This window comes from Lotus japonicus, chromosome 5 (assembly GCF_012489685.1).
Source record: "Lotus japonicus ecotype B-129 chromosome 5, LjGifu_v1.2".
Classification (NCBI taxonomy): domain Eukaryota; kingdom Viridiplantae; phylum Streptophyta; class Magnoliopsida; order Fabales; family Fabaceae; genus Lotus; species Lotus japonicus.
In genome coordinates this window covers 11,166,994-11,183,333 of record NC_080045.1, presented here as the reverse complement: position 1 = coordinate 11,183,333, position 16,340 = coordinate 11,166,994, and the positions used below count along the sequence as shown (strand labels likewise).

The 16,340-nt window shown below is 36.2% G+C and overlaps 1 protein-coding gene across 2 annotated transcripts in view; it reads right to left on the bottom strand.

The window, feature by feature from the left end:
• Positions 1-16,340, bottom strand: part of LOC130717367 (uncharacterized) — a 36,237-nt gene that overhangs the window by 1,469 nt on the left and 18,428 nt on the right. For both annotated transcript variants that reach the window (XM_057567573.1, XM_057567576.1), the window contains exons 11-21: positions 14,484-14,567; positions 12,774-12,842; positions 11,763-11,822; positions 9,898-9,969; positions 9,583-9,690; positions 8,710-8,786; positions 7,690-7,773; positions 5,608-5,719; positions 5,417-5,506; positions 1,934-1,999; positions 1,503-1,598 (exon numbers count right to left, since the gene is read on the bottom strand). In XM_057567573.1, coding sequence (XP_057423556.1) covers positions 1,503-1,598; positions 1,934-1,999; positions 5,417-5,506; positions 5,608-5,719; positions 7,690-7,773; positions 8,710-8,786; positions 9,583-9,690; positions 9,898-9,969; positions 11,763-11,822; positions 12,774-12,842; positions 14,484-14,567 — 918 coding nt within the window. The remainder of the gene's footprint in view (positions 1-1,502; positions 1,599-1,933; positions 2,000-5,416; positions 5,507-5,607; positions 5,720-7,689; positions 7,774-8,709; positions 8,787-9,582; positions 9,691-9,897; positions 9,970-11,762; positions 11,823-12,773; positions 12,843-14,483; positions 14,568-16,340) is intronic.

The window sequence follows — 16,340 nt, the reverse complement described above, 5'->3', positions numbered from 1 at the left end:
AATGGTTAGTTTATCAAATTCATATTGCCCTTCCACATAACTTTCTATTTCGACCATTAAGGATTAGATCAAACAAGCATGACATACTCCTACCGTTCTCACATAAAAAAAGTATTCTCATAAGATATATGCATATATATAATATGCATAGATATATGCATTCTTATGTATCTCATGATCGCTTATCCTTTATAGAAGGCAAGGTTGCTCGCATAAGGGTATACCCGAGCATATGGAGTTGACTATCAAAAGTTATTTGCCCCGTTGCAAAAATGAACACTGAGGATTCTGCTGTCGCAAGAAGAATTCTCTTGCATCCAGACCCATGACCAGATGCTCTGCTAAGGTTCATAACAGCATGATTCAAGAGAGTCACACCTACAAGCTGCATACAGAATTCTACACTATTTGAAGGGCAACCACGGAAAGGGAAAACCTATTCAAGAAGGGTGGAAAATTATGTCTTGAAGCTTACACCGATGCTGAGTATGCAGGCTGTCTAGTGGACAGAAGGTCAACATCAGGTTATTGTACCTTCCTAGGAGGAAATTTAGTTATATGGAAGAGTAAAAAACAAAATGGGATGGCTAGATCTTCTTCAGAATCAGAGTTCAGATTAATTGCCCAAGGAATGTGTGAACTGTTATGGCTAAAAATTATTCTATATGACTTGAAAATCAAGCTAGAAGGTCCCATGAAGCTCTATTGTGATAACGAGTCAGCAATTAATATTGCTCACAACCCTTAACGACATGATAGGACAAAACAAATTGACATAGATAGACATTTCATGAAGGAAATGATAGAGGAAGGTCTGGTTTGAACGTCCTATATTCTATCCAAACAACATGTTGCTAATGTGTTGACAAAAGGGCTGAACAACCATAATTCCAATGATATAATTGCCAAGCTGGGAATGGAAAACATCTATTCCTCAGTTTGAGAGGGGTGTCAAATTGTGCTGCTTAGCTATGTATTTATTGTAATTATTGCAATTACTATAAATCTTAAAAGTTAAAACATCCCTTAAATGAAGGGATATGATTAGGGACTTTGGTAGACAGATTTGATGGAGATTATTAGGAGAGATTTTATTTCCTTTCTTGTACTCTTGTTTCTTGTAATAAATACCCATCTAATACCATTCTGATAAATGTGAAATTATTATCCAGAAATTCTACTTTTGCTATTTTCACATTTTTCTTTTCTTTTGGTAGTATAAAATGCTTGGGCGTTGCTCCAGTACCCTTTTAAAATTGGAGGGTTTCCTTCAGTAATATAAGGACTAGATTGCAAATTATAAAAGTTTATTATTGAAGAAAACATGGTAATTCCAGTCAAAATGTTATGAAACCCCTCCATTTTTAGATGGGTAAAAGAGAAATTGTTTAGTTATTCAGTTGTGTCCCATTAACTACTGACTCTCTTAGCTACTTAAGTCTATTTCTGTGGTTGCAAAGGCGGGAAAGAAAATAAAAACACAGCATAAACTTGAATCATACCTTTGGAACATGAAAACTTTTACTTCGATGCTTAACAGTAAAGCCACCCTGTGAAAGCCTTAAAATGACAGGCCGTCCATCCTTCGGATGTTTACCCTAGCCAAGTAAACAACAACAATTTCAACAATGAGTAACAAACGCAGGGAGAGAGACAAGTTTGTAAATGTGTAAATCATTGTCAATATGCTAATGCCTAATGGATAGCATTTTGCTGGTAAAATGAAAAAAATATTAAAAAAATCTTCATTTGATTGTGGGCTTGCACAGTATCTTTTGTTCATACAATCCCATCACTGTTTTGTAACCCATCAGTATATATTAAAATTAACATAAAATATGCTTTTGAAACCTAAATTACAGTTGTCCAAATTTGGCATGCAAAATCAACAGGGGAAATACTTAGGGCTCATACTGAAAATTGAGAAACATACCAGTGTCAATGGGTATCGCAACAACTCAAGTCCATCTTCAAGGGTTATATTGTTCGCATTCATGAACTGAAACAAAACAAATTTTGTGACTAATTTCCTTTGATTGGAAGATATAACAATTGATCATACATGCACAACTAGCTCTTGACCCATCATCTCCAGAAAACAGAAAACAGACAAGTTATCAACCAGAGGTTGCATAAATGCATGCACAAGAGACTTATGCAGCAAGCATACCCAAAAAGGAGGGAAAAGTTCGTGCACTATGGAAACCAATAGCCACATTAACAATCTTCGAATAAAGAGTTATGTTCTACCAATTTGATGTCAACAATCAAGATCAAGAAAACATTCTAACAAAAGATGGTCCCAAGCAAAAAAAATGTCATGCTAAATGGATTAAAACAGGACAAGATCAAAAAGATATCGACGCAGTAAAATTAACAGATGGCTCAGAAGAAAGAATATGATCAAATTGAAGTATAAGCACAAACAATAGGAAAAATTGGTTTGTGAATTGAATTAATTGAGTTTTCCCTCAGTTGGAGTATTCAGCAGGACAGCATTAAAACTTTCTAAAGTCATAGTGTCCATTTTGATATAACAGCTTTTCAGCATCTAACAAGACATCTGTATTCATTTTGTTTAAAGGACAAGAATGCTATGTTTATATTACTATCTAATAGAAGTAACTCGTGGAGAAAAAAGAGAAATTTGAACCTGATTTGAGTCATAATAATTTCATTCACATGGAGTGTTCAGTGTTTATAGTTAGGGAAACTTGCATAGCAAGCTGTGCTCAGGGCTAACAAATTGAGCTAGGGTGCCATATAATACAACAGTAACAATAAAACTATAGAGCATGCTGATTAATATACTCTATCAATCAATGTCAAGTATGATTCACATTATGAACTGTAACTTCGACCTTTTTAATTTGAGACTTGAGAATACTTCTAATAGTTGATGTTCAGAAAATTCCCGGGTTTATATCATCAGAAATTCCACCAATAATACATTCATTTTGTTTTAATTTCCATTAAGCTTGGTTTGAGGATTCCAAGTTACTGTGTAAGGAACCAGAAGATCAGAGATGAAAGGATCTATTACTATTGAATGAAAGAAAACCATGAGACGAATAGGAGGGAGAGTAATCTCCTCTAACTCAGCCAATGCTCTGTTTTCCCAAAACTAAGAACAGAATAGATGTCCCCCTCGAATCTCACATCCCCCTATTTATATATCTAACTAATCCCCCCTGATTACAAACCAAAACAGCCCTAAGTCAGACTAACTACCAGGCCCAAGCAGGCCCATTAACATTGAACTGTCAGATTACATCCTAATATGCTATGAATTCAAAGGTGTTCAGCCAATACAAAGTAAAACAAAGAACAGTGCCAAAGATCCAGGTAACGATAGTAATTTGTTTTACTCTTTCCTTTTATAAAATATCAAGCCATCAACTAGATAATTTTCATTATAATTTGGTAAAAGGCCTACCTTCAGCTATGTTTAGGAGAGAGTTCAAACAGAGCAAAGAGTGACAATTCGGAGGAACTGAGAAACTCATTATATAAAGATCACATTTTATGTAAATGGAATTAGAATGAAAGTCGTCACTGTCCCAACAGATTAGTCGAAAACACAGATAAGTCTCAAAAATATTCTTTCCAGTCTTCTATGTAAGATTTCTAAGCAAAACATCATTTTATTTGAGTTTTATATAACATTTATGATTTACCCAGGTTTGTTAATGGCGGATAACGTAGTGTAGCAGCCAGCCCAATAAAAAGCTCTAGCGTTACAGCGGGATGGCCGCTACGCTGATTTTTTATATATATTACATATAATTACACTTATATATATCTAGAACCAAGAACAAAGAACAGAGATGGAGAACAAAGAACAGAGAAAAATGAGAACACAGATGAAGAATAGAGAAAATGAGATGGAGAACAAAGAAATATGAGATGGATAACAGAGAAAAATGAGAACAAAGAACACAGCAAGAAAAAAAACCTGAAGCTGAAAGCTAGGAGCCTAGGACCATGAAGAAGAAGCTCCAGACGCAGGTGTGGACGAGAAGAAAGGTAGAAGGGAAGAAGAAATCAGAAAGTTGGAATAACAACTGACAAGAGGTACGAGCGGTGCATGAAGAGGGAGCTGGTTCTCGCGCGGGAATTCAATTTCACTAACCTGAGGCGAAAACCCCATTTTTCCCTCATATTTTTAACCTGATGAAACTAAAGTAGGGGAAAATTGGAACTCCGTGTGACAGGACATCATCCTTCTCCATCGCACTGATCCAGACGTGAAACTGGCAATTGCATGCTCAACCAAACACGACGCAAAACTCCGTCATTGAGCCGTTACGGCGCACTATTAACAAGCCTGGTTTCACCTCATCTTCACCTTCTTCCCTTCTTTATGTTGTAAAAGTTTTTATACCAGGCATCAACGTCTTTCCCTATTTTCCTCTACAAAGAACACCATCATAAATTTCAATCATGTCTTTAAATACCATCAAATTCATCTTGATTCAATTTACAATTTCATAATTATTGTTCTCTTTGTTTTATTTCAAATTTCAACTCCGTCAGTGGATTAGTTCAGTGCTGTCAACATTCTCTCAAAAACCATACTACTTTCTTTTGTCATCATTTTAGTTCTGTCACAATCCGACTGTCCCCAAAACATAAACTATTGGATCAAGATACATGAATGGTTTTATATTACACATCTAACAACACCTCACACAAGAGTCTCTTGGGCATGAACGGTAGGCATTGTACAGAGCTACCTATCTTATTCTGAAATTCAACTTCTTGTTAGAAGAATGGGGATAATAAAACTCTAGATAGCATAAATATGCTCTGGTACAACGTTTCTAATAAATTCCTTGCTTATATTTCTCTTACACGGTCTTCTATATTGGATACCATCCAATTCTGATCTCATCATCCTATCAATTTGATTCCTAATGCTCTACCCACATCCCTACAAACTACAACAACTATAAACATTTCAAGTCATTTTCCCCTAATAAGACTATCTACTTGGAGGATTTGCTCCTCCAAAGTGAGTGGATTCACTTTAGAGGATTAAGTAAGTCATCAGACCATTAATAGTGATTACCTAATTTGAAAAGTCAATAAAAACAACTCAATCAATGGGGTCTCACTTTAGAGGAGCCGGACCCCTACTTAAACTACAAGTACTTTTGCAAAACATATCACCTTTCTGATCTCCACAGTCGGAGAAATTTCATCCTTGTTGAAGGAAAAGATAATTTTCTTGCATTACCTTAAAAAAAAGGTGCATAATATATGGGCATCAAACATGTTGACCTCTATGTGCACACGAAACATGGGACTTACGAACTTCTTTTTGCCACAGATAAAAACTATAAGAGTACGTCACATTAATAGCCCAAAAAATGTAATAAAATGCCTCAGAGTTGAAATTGTTAATGTGTCATACACTCGGGACAGAGGCTCTTTTAGGTGCGTATCCCTTCCTGTCTTCTCCAAGCTGAACATAGCATCCATAAGGACCACTTTTAAAAAGAACCTGAGGTAAAATCAATGCCAATTATACACAACATTTTGCAGTCCAAACAAGACAAGTTTCACCAGTTCATGATAACGTACAACTAGGCTGGGATAGCATACCTTTTCATTTGAACCACTGATAACACCTAGGACTTTAGGTTCCTCTATTGTTGTGTTTGGCTGAGGTGCATCTTCATCCTCCTCTACACCATATAATGTTTTAGCAATGTACCTGTTTTCAGCAATCACAAGAACCGCTCACGATGAATAAATTTAAAATTTCAGACAGATGAAATAGTACAAAAGTAAATTCAATGAAAAAAAAATGGAGTCCCAAAATTTAGATAAGATCCTAATGGGAATAGGTCATATCTATTGGTCCATAAAACAGCAAGGCAACCTATAGATAAAACAAAAGAGTAAATTCTAAATGGCAGTTATTTGTAGAAAATAACTGATCAGCAGTTCTGTTTTAAGAGTATCCTTTATAATAGGATGATGCCTACTGGTTGCAGTTATTTGAAGAAAATAACTGACGGAAGTTATGTTTTAGAGCATATCAGATTTTAGTATTTTACAGTGCATAATAGGAGTAGCAGTTGTTGTCGGTAGATTATGGACAAAGAACATTCTCTGTAGGAGACTTTTGTCACTAGGACAGCAAGCCTGGTGTTATTGTTGTATGTTATTGGTGTGTCCAGCAATATATATTTCATCAATTTTTTTTCTGAAGGCACATTAGCCATGGCTGAAATGTCAATTAAGGAATAATATTATCAGGCCCAATACAGCGACCCAACACAAGAGGTCCAGCGCAATAAACAGAATAAGGATTGACTCATTCAAATACAGTTGTTAGAAATATAATATAAAACAACTCATTCAAAAGCTTTTGGGGTAGTTAGTTCATGTCATGGAATCAAAGCATCTATGACCAAGGGGTCTACAGTTCGACCCTTTTTGCCCCCATTATTCTAATAAAAAGTTGAATTTCAGCACATGGTATGTGGGCATGTGCATTGTGCACGCTTCAAGCCCAAAGGGGAATAAGGCAAGTTTCAAACAGAGACGAAGAGGACAGAACACACAGAACTTGAGAGCTTGAGAGACAAAGTCACAAGTCCGGAGGTAGGATTCAGAGCTGAGGATCATTGGAGATCTTCGGTAGATTCTTTGTGGGATTAGTTTTTTTCGCTTTACTGTGTATGATGTGCTACGCCTACCATGAATAGTTAAACATCATCTCTTGAGTTTGCAATGTAGGAGATGATTTTAACTCCGTTTTTATATATGTTCACTATGAAGTTTCTACATGTGTTAAGTGTTTCATTTCCACACTTAATGTTATTACAAAGTAATAAATGATAAAGGAATTGATTGGCTAATTAATTAGATAGCTATTACTAATCAGACAATTGTTCTTGATTATCAGAGAGCTGTATATAGCTGTAATTGACCAAGGATTAAATTAGGATTAATTGATGAATAGCTGCTATTGATCAAGGAATTTCTTATTTAATCTCTCTTTGGAAGCTATTCGCCACTAGCTCCTTTATCAGCTTGACATCAAGAATGCTTTCCTCCACGGTGATCTCACTGAAGAGGATTATATGGAACAACCTCCTGAATTTGTTGCTCAGGGGGAGTCTTCTGGACTAGTCTGTTGTCTTCGGATATATGGTCTCAACCAATCTCCTAGGGCTTGGTTTGGGAGATTTAGTACTGTTGTTCATCAGTTTGGTATGACACGAAGTGAGGCTGATCACTCAATTTTTTATAGTCACTAAGTTGTTGGGAGTATTTACTTGGTTGTATACGTGTATGACATTGTAATTACAAGCAATGATCATCATGAAATCACACAAGTAAAACAACACCTTTGTCATCACTTCCAGACAAAAGACCTTTGCAGACTTCTTTAAGTCTTGGGCATAGAGGTTGCACACAATCCAAACAAGGGATTGTGATTTCACAGAGAAAGTATGCAATGGATATTTTGGAGGAGACATGATTGTTATATGCCAAGTCAGTTGACACTCCTATGGGTCACAATTCTAAACTTATGCAGAAATAATATCTATCATTCATAACATAATACACAGTAGAATACAGTAGCAAACACTAATAGAATGCAGAATACACAGTAGAAGCTAAGTATTACTCTAAAAGATTATGCATTTGAATTTGTAGTAAAATACTTACTTGCACCTCGGATGTTGATCGCAACCTATAAAGTAGCCAGCACCAAATCTACTTACTTTAAAAATTAGTGTGCCTTCCATACAGCTGAAATAAGTTCAATGAAAAGTTTAGAGAATAACAAGTATGACTCAAAGAAGTCCCACATTCTGTAGATTACCAATGGTTTCACACCTTCATTTGTCCCCACAAGTTTTCCACCAAAACTATTGTCAAAAAGCTCACACTTATTGTTATAGCCCTATTCTCAACTCAATCCATAACCCATCTGTCCCACAAGTTTGATACAAAAAACAAAATCTCTCAAATAACATGGTTACTATAGAAAAGATATTAAAACAGAAATAATATCTATCATTCATAACATAAATTAAGCACTCCTGTACCAAAAAGCTTTGTTATTTATGTCAAATCACCAACTGACCCAAAAGCATATAATTTGAGGCAAAGAGCATGATTTGATATCAGTGTTGTTAATTGCGAATGGCGGGAAGCCAAAATTCCACCATACATGACAAATAATGGCGGAATATTGCGGAAATGGTGGCCATATGGCGAGATATCGACCATGGCGGGATATCAGCCATGGAAGAAAGTGAAAAAACAGTCATGGTGGAAATTTGATAACACTTATAAAACACCCTTTCCCAGAAAAAACCTGATATAAGTGATAGAAACAGAGAAAAGGGAAAAAGAGAGAGAGAGAAGAGAGAGAAACTGTAACAGAATCCGAAACTGAATTTCTATTTTCATTATGCTAAGTATTACAATAGTGAGTAGATGACTTATATAGAGTGCTGGTAACTTGCTCTGCAAGCTAACTATTCAGTTATCAAATCCTAACTGAATCCTAACTGTCTAACTAATAACAGCTGTCATTACAGCTGTGTCCAGCTGGCGATATTTACATATCCTATTCTACCCTTATACACTTATAATAAGAAATAGTCATTGTTATATAGTGGTGACTCTGCAGCATGGCATTGTTATGATTAATTCCAACCATAATATGGCTTAACTTACCTTGGACAGACCCGTTTCTGATCTCGGAGAGAAGCAAATAAATATTGTCCAAACTTTTTTTCTAACATCTTCTCAACCTGCAAGTATAAAAACCGTTTCACAAGTAGATATACTCCGAAACACTTCTTCACTTTTTATTTCAAGGCTATCATAGTTACTAACTGGTAAATGGTAATAGATATGCACGTGTAGGTAATCCTTCTCTTTATTTTAGTTGTATAGGTTTATTTTCTGTTTAGTTAGTTAGTTTTCATTTTCTAAAAGTTATTTAGCTATGTGCCAGATGTCAAAGCTGTATAGTAAATTACTCGAACTCTCAAGTATAAATACTAGTTGTTTGTAACTTGTTAATGAGTTCAATGAATTTTATTAGAAATTGGGAGGCCTATACTCAACCACAAAAGCTAGCTCAAGAGTTGAGGTTTGCACTACCCTTATAAAGACTATCTATGCTCTATCTCTAGCCAATGTGGGACTTCTAACACACCCCCTCACGTCCAGGACTGAACAACCTGGAACGTGGGATCAACAACAACGGGTGCCCCATATACGGGAGGTCTCCACAACAAACAACAAATGGATCTAGGATAGGCTCTGATACCATATTAGAAATTGGGAGGCCTATACTCAACCACAAAAGCTAGCTCGAGTTGAGGTTTGCACTACCCTTATAAAGACTATCTATGCTCTATCTCTAGCCAATGTGGGACTTCTAAGAAATTTAATTCAGTATTTCTCTCTTTCTGATATCTTTCTACAACTTGATATGCAATCATACAGAGTTCCTTTAAAACATTCAGAAGAGACCATACCAAAAAAATAACAATTTCATATCTCCGAATATCAAGCCTAGAGCAAAGAGAGAAGTCACACCTGGTGAATATGCACGTTAGAAGTACTGTCACAGTATGATTTAAATCGCGTCCAATAATCTCTAAGGAGCCCTTTCCACTCAGTTAATCCACCAGAAACATTATCAAGCTGAATCGAGAATGAGAAGAACCATTTAGCACAAGACAAAGGAATCAAACTTTAAAAAGTACGGTAAAGGAGTTGAGAAATTTTAAAAAGGCAAAAAGGAATTGGTAAATAAGTGTCAAATAAAAAAAATAAAAAAATGGCACATCTTCCCAGCTTTAAATGCATTGTAGAGATCAAGTGGAGAGGGGATACAATCATAGTAGATACCTCAGTTTCCATATCGGCAGTGAAATTATAGTCCATGACCTCTGAAAAATGATGTGACAGAAAAGCTGAAACCTAAACATAACCCAAAAATCATCATAAATCCCAGCTCATCTTGCTTCTACAAAGCAAATAGTTATTTAAAATGGAAAAGTCTAGCATGATTAAACCTGTTAGATATGAATAGTAAATAGGGTAACAATGATATTATACATTTATTGCACCTATTATCCATAATAAACTCCGCTGCGTAGTTGAGACATACGGATTCAACCAATTCTTCTTGTATCCATCTCATTTAATAAAATCATATAAAGCTTGAAACAGAAACGGCACATTTATCCCATTTCCCCTATGTTAGGAGCAGAAGAGATTCGAGGGGGCATTAAATACAAAAGGATTGTTAGCTAGAGATTATTTCTCAATTAGAATGTAGTTTTTCTTGGTTCCCCTCTACCTCTAACAACTATCCTCTACTTCCTCCATCTTGTCAACCCTACTTAAAAGTGCTCCTCTAGGTCTTCTTCATACAAGCCCAGCGCAAACCACCTAACCCGAGACTTATCCATCTTTTCTACAGTACAAGCTGCTGCAATTTTCTCCCTAATGTATGTATTCTTAATCTTATCCTGCCTTGTGTTACTCACCCCGCATGAAATTATCATCTATAAGACTTAGATCTTGTTTTCTTGTTGGCTGTTAACCACCCAAAATTCAGTTACATACAGTTGGAATATGCACAATTAGCTTAATATTAATTATATTTAATATTAAAATATGAAAGAGGAACCTATCGGGTCGCATGCATAGAATTATCCCACTAGAAAGTATTATATTGCCTTATTGGACAAGGTACATTAGATGAGCCCAACTCCAATAGCCATTAGTATGAATTAGGGTTAGCCACCTTGGGAGTGCTTCTCTTATGCTTACAAATAGAGCATGGGATGCTCAACCCTGGTTACAGATTTCGCTCTAACACTTGTCTCCGCAAGCACAACGAGCCGCAAGAGTTTCTAGTAGGAGCGTTCGCATGGACTACTATAGAGATGAGGTTGTAACCGCTTCATGTGCTCACGTCGTCAAAGGTAATCATTAATTCCTTTCGTTCGTTTCCTTTTCAAACTTTGATACATGAACTCGCAAATCTCATATTTGAGAATCCTTATTTTCGCTGCGGTATCCGCAAGATCCCCAACACATACAACACTGCAAGTCTTATAGATAAGCAGTAAATATTTTCCATCTAATTTGAATGGTACTTTTCTACCGCAAATCACACATGAAGCGTTTCTTCAATTCATCCACCCTGCTTAAGCTTCTCCCGTTTATCCTCTCATCATTTTGTATGATAGACCTAAGATACTTAAAACCTAAGACTCTTGATATTGTATACTCTCCAATTTTCACCACCACGTTAAAATTTTAGTCTCTTTCTAAACTTACGCTCCGCATACTTTATTTTACTTCTAACTATATCAAAGCCCAATGTTCATAGAGTTTGAATAATAGAAAGAACACTGGAAATAATAGTAAAGAAACAGCATAAATCAAACACCTCGCATTTAAGACTCATTAGCACTTAGCAGAATGCAAAAGGGCCTATAATTGTGAATAAAAAGATGGTGTAGCTAGAAATTAGAGGATCCATATGAATAGCAAGGGAAGAGTGGAAAAAAAGAGAAGATGCGATCCATTGAACCTAAAACCTCATGCTGCCAAAACCAAGAATGGCATCATTTTGAATCTTCTTGATCAGTATAAAGTTATTTTTTTATGGGCATATAGTTAAAATAGTACCACAATATATGCTCATTTGGAATTTGGATAAAAACAATAAATCCAAACCTTAAAAGACCAAATCTTACCATGCGACCACGGAATTCTGGAGACAGAACACGACTTTTTACTGTCACGTAGTTCCTATCCTGAGGCAACAAACATGGGGGTTCAGGTTTGTTTCAAACTGGAACTTAAAGGTGAACACATGTATGTCTTAAAATTTCCATGCAAGATGCAGTAAACATTTATAAATAAAGGGAGAAAATCTAGAAGAGAATCCCACATCTAGTTATTAGATCCAGTATTAAGGAGGGAGAAGAATTGAAAAAGTTGTTTTTGCATAATGAAGGTCGATTTCACAATTCTAATTGGAAAATTATTAATTATTTCAATGGAGAACTACCACACTATCAAAAGCTCAACAATGAAAATCAGAAGTCATAAACCATGATGCATATGAGTTCATTGATGAAGTTTTACTTTTCTTATGATTTTAGCATGAAAATTTACATATTATTTCCAAAAGGTTTCTCTTATGTCAGGGTCCTTCAGGTTTATCCAACACTTCAACCTAGTGAGTCAGTAAAACCAATGTGTTCTGACATGTAGAATGATTATGAACTTCAGGTTAACATTGAAAAACTAGACTTCTTGATTCACTTAATTGCTTCTTGAGCTTCACAACCTTCTTAAATGGCCAAAGACAGGAAGCAACACTTATTCGATTATACAGATTCAAATGGTCATGAAATGATAAGTCAACAATGATTGTAAATAAGATGAATAAACAATTGTTAGATCTTATTACGTACATAATTACATATAATACTTATCATGGGAACTGCTAATGGGATGAGATCGACTCATCAATTTAGTAATCCCCTACCAGTTTCTGATCTGGTGCAATGTAAAAGAGCAGAGGAGCCGAGCCAAAGCTTATACGACTAAGTTCTTAGGAAGACTTCACCTAAAAATCTTGAAAATATAATCTATTTACCTTAAAGTGCGACTTGTGATTTAAATTGTTGCATTTATTTTGATAAAAGAGAAAAAAACATGCATGGTTACAATATTAGACTGTTCCACGAGTGAAATACCTTTAAGACTTTTATTGTGGATGCATAGGTCGAAGGTCTTCCAATCCCAAGCTCCTCAAGCTTCTTAACCTATGATGATATGAAATGTCATGAGGGAAATCCTCAAAAGAGAAAACAAAGGAGACAGAGCAAAATAGTGAAAGCATATGCCATGCTGTCTTCCTTGGCAGCACAAAGTATATGTTATAAAGAAAACCAGATCAAATGGAACTCACTATGCGGAAAAATATCATTTTATTTAAGATAATTAAGAATATAATTTCAAATAAATAAATTATAAATATGAACATATCAAAAGTACAATATATACGTAGTCAGTCACATAGGGTTCAACATAAAACCGTTGTCTGTTGCAAAAAGACTCCCAAGATTGTCTGGGCATAAGCCAACATTACAAGTTATAAAGTTTGCGAGTGTCATGAGTTAACGTCCAACCACAAGAAGAAAATAATAAAAAGGCAGCCAGAAGGCATATAATTCTACAAGTAGCATCCTTCACAATTTTCTTTCTTCAAATGGAGTAAACGATTCAAATTTATGAAAATCTGTAAATGCGATATAATTGAATAACACAGTCAGAAGAAAAAGAAAAAAAAACATAACAACATGAAGCCATTAGATTCTAAAGTTCCATAGCTCATCAAACTGAACCTGGTAGTACTTCAACAAAAGGGGAAGCTCATTAACTAAGATTACCAGCTAATGGAAGGATTTCAGGTTATAGTTATATACATCAACAAGGATACTAAAGCCAAGCATTAGAATATGAAGTTTCCTAGCTCATCTAACTGAACAACATATTTCTTCAACTTAACACACAAGGTAAAGCTCATTAGCTAAACTTATCAGCCAATGGAAGGGTTATAAAGTATATTAATATCCTTAAAAAAGTAAACATAGTAGTATCAGAGATACCAAAAATATCGAAATTTCAAGATCAAGATAGAAATAATGGTCTTTTCAAAAAAATTAATTCTATCTGATTGCAGCATTGAGTTGCAAAAGGCTTCTATTGTAAATTTGTTGAAACCGGAAATAAGAAATTATACTATGAATCAATAAATAGAAAATTTGTTTAAGCATTATTTGAAAAACACATTAGGGTAACATAAGAAACAACATATTAAAACCTAACAGTACTTTTCAAAGGCCGCTTCATGTAAGGCAAAATGCAATCTTTTTACAGAAGCCAGGCATTATTTCTACATGTAAGGAGGCGTTTGGTAGAAGGTTGGGAAATACATTCCCGGGAATAATATTCTTGGGAGTCTGATTGTTGGGAATATCATTCCTGGGTAAAACTTAAGGTGTGTTAGGTTAGGATTTAGGATTCCCAGGAATATTTTTAAATTTTATTTAATTTCAAAATTCAAATATTTAAAATGATACAAAAAAAATGATGGAATTTGTGAGTAGTGGGAAGTTACATTCACTTTCCCATGGGAATGCAAGATTCCCAACCCATTTCATGGGAATCAAATGACGGAAGTTATGGAAGTTATGCCATTCCCGGGAATGTTTTATGTCCGGGCATCCAATTTCCAACCTTATAACAAACACGGGAATATGATTCCCTACCTCCACATTCCCGGGAATGTATTTCCCAACCTTGTACCAAACGCCCCCTAACAAGAGGTTGTACCAGCTTGAAGCAACATTGATATGGTCTATAGTACTGCTTTAATCTTAACAAAAGACATGATGACTTACCAACGATGCTTCAGAGTAACGTGGTGGTGGCTGCGTATGATGCTGATTAAGTTCAGCTTGAACAAGATGTAACAGATCCCCTGTCTAACAATTAAAAGTAAATGAAGGGAAACTGTGGATAGTTTATAGCATTCAATAAAAGCTCAGGTATAAATTAAGAGTGATTATGTCAAAAAGAAAAAACAATCACGAATCAGTCACAATCTGCCAATGGCATGCGCCCATAACCTATTGAGTTGTGCACTTTCAGCATCATATATGAAATACACAAATAAACAAACAAAACATGCATAGAAAGCTAGCACAAGGCAAAGGGAGAACAATTAGCAAAGGGAAAATGCAACTGATGAGACCCCTAAACCCAAAATAACTAAAGTGTACGTAAGGAGAAGACCTAGGGAAAAGAGAACAAGGCACCGTTTGGAAGAGCTTATTTAAGCTTATCTTATAACATAAGCGCTTATACAAGTGTTTGGGAGACCTTATGTCAATATCTTATGGTCTACCTATAAGTTGTTTTGAGCTTATTCTCGGCCCGAGCGATCCAAGACAACAAACCTTATGCTTCGCCAATCTTTATATGCCACAGGGAATCGATCGGTTGAATCCGTTGCAAGCCTATCTTCCAAACCCTGCATCAAAGTCTTGTCACCGTGCCCATGTCGGGGTCTGTCTAAGTAAGGAAAGAGCTCGTAGCCACGGTATCGGTCTTGTCTTGTTGATAATCTTGAGACCGGCGAAGACTGCGCTCTAGCTGGTGGTGAAGGAAGGGGGAAGGAACTATAGAATAGAAGGAGATGGACATGAACCGTCATGGTCTTTCTGGTGAATCAGTGCTGTTTGCATTGCAATCATAGGCTCTGGGACTGATGACCTTACTCTTCTAGTCTTTCCAATAAGCCTTGTTGGATGACTCAGAGCTCTTGTGCTCCTTCTTTTCAATGTCCCTTTGCTGTCTTCGTAACCGCAGTGAGAGTAGGAGCTCAAGCAGTTACCGCTGCAAGACTAGCCTCTTTTGAGTAAATAGCAGCTCTTACCGCGCTCGATGGTGAATAAGCCGTCGGAATCAGTGTTGAGAAAGCATCCAATTGCAATTACAGAAGCAAATCCCTTATCTAATTAGAAGGAACTTCTTTCCAATGAAGTGACAGCGGGGAAGGAAAGCAAGGGACTGAAACCCCCGTCAGACATGCCCAGAAGAGTACCAGATAAGAAAAGGGCACAATGCCTCTTGAGATCGTTAAATAATCTATTTATCAATGATCAAGTCATATTCTAGTACACAAATTTTCTTCTTTTTACCATCGGCAAAAGAATGCAAAAAGATTGATAGGCCATTCATTCCTTCCCTTCTCTCTCTCCGAATCTTCGCCCTGACTACTGCATCTCACTCCATCATTCCATTCCATCAGTCCGGTACTCGGTGAATTCCAAGTATGATAGGGAAGACGACAGAGAAAATGAAACCAATGAGCGGCTTCCCCTACCATGCTAAGGAATGCCAATTGCACCTTCTTTTCCTCCTTACCTCGAATAATGTATCTGCCCAAGCGATCCAAGACACCAGATTCACCCCTTCAAACACTAGAAGCCCAACCTTTTTGGTCCAAGAAGGTGGCTCAAAAACCTACTCAACATCAGAAGCGTTGGCAGAGTTGAGAGTTGTTGTCATCATAAGACTTGTGTAACCGCTCCATCCGTTGCATCACATCAATAATCATTCTCTCCATTCAAGACATGGTTCCTTTGACCTCAGAAAGTTTGACTCAGAAATCATTGATGTCGTCCTCCATGACGTTCCTCCATGCATCCATTGAAGTGTTACCCTGAATTAAAATCGTCAAGGAAAACAAAAAG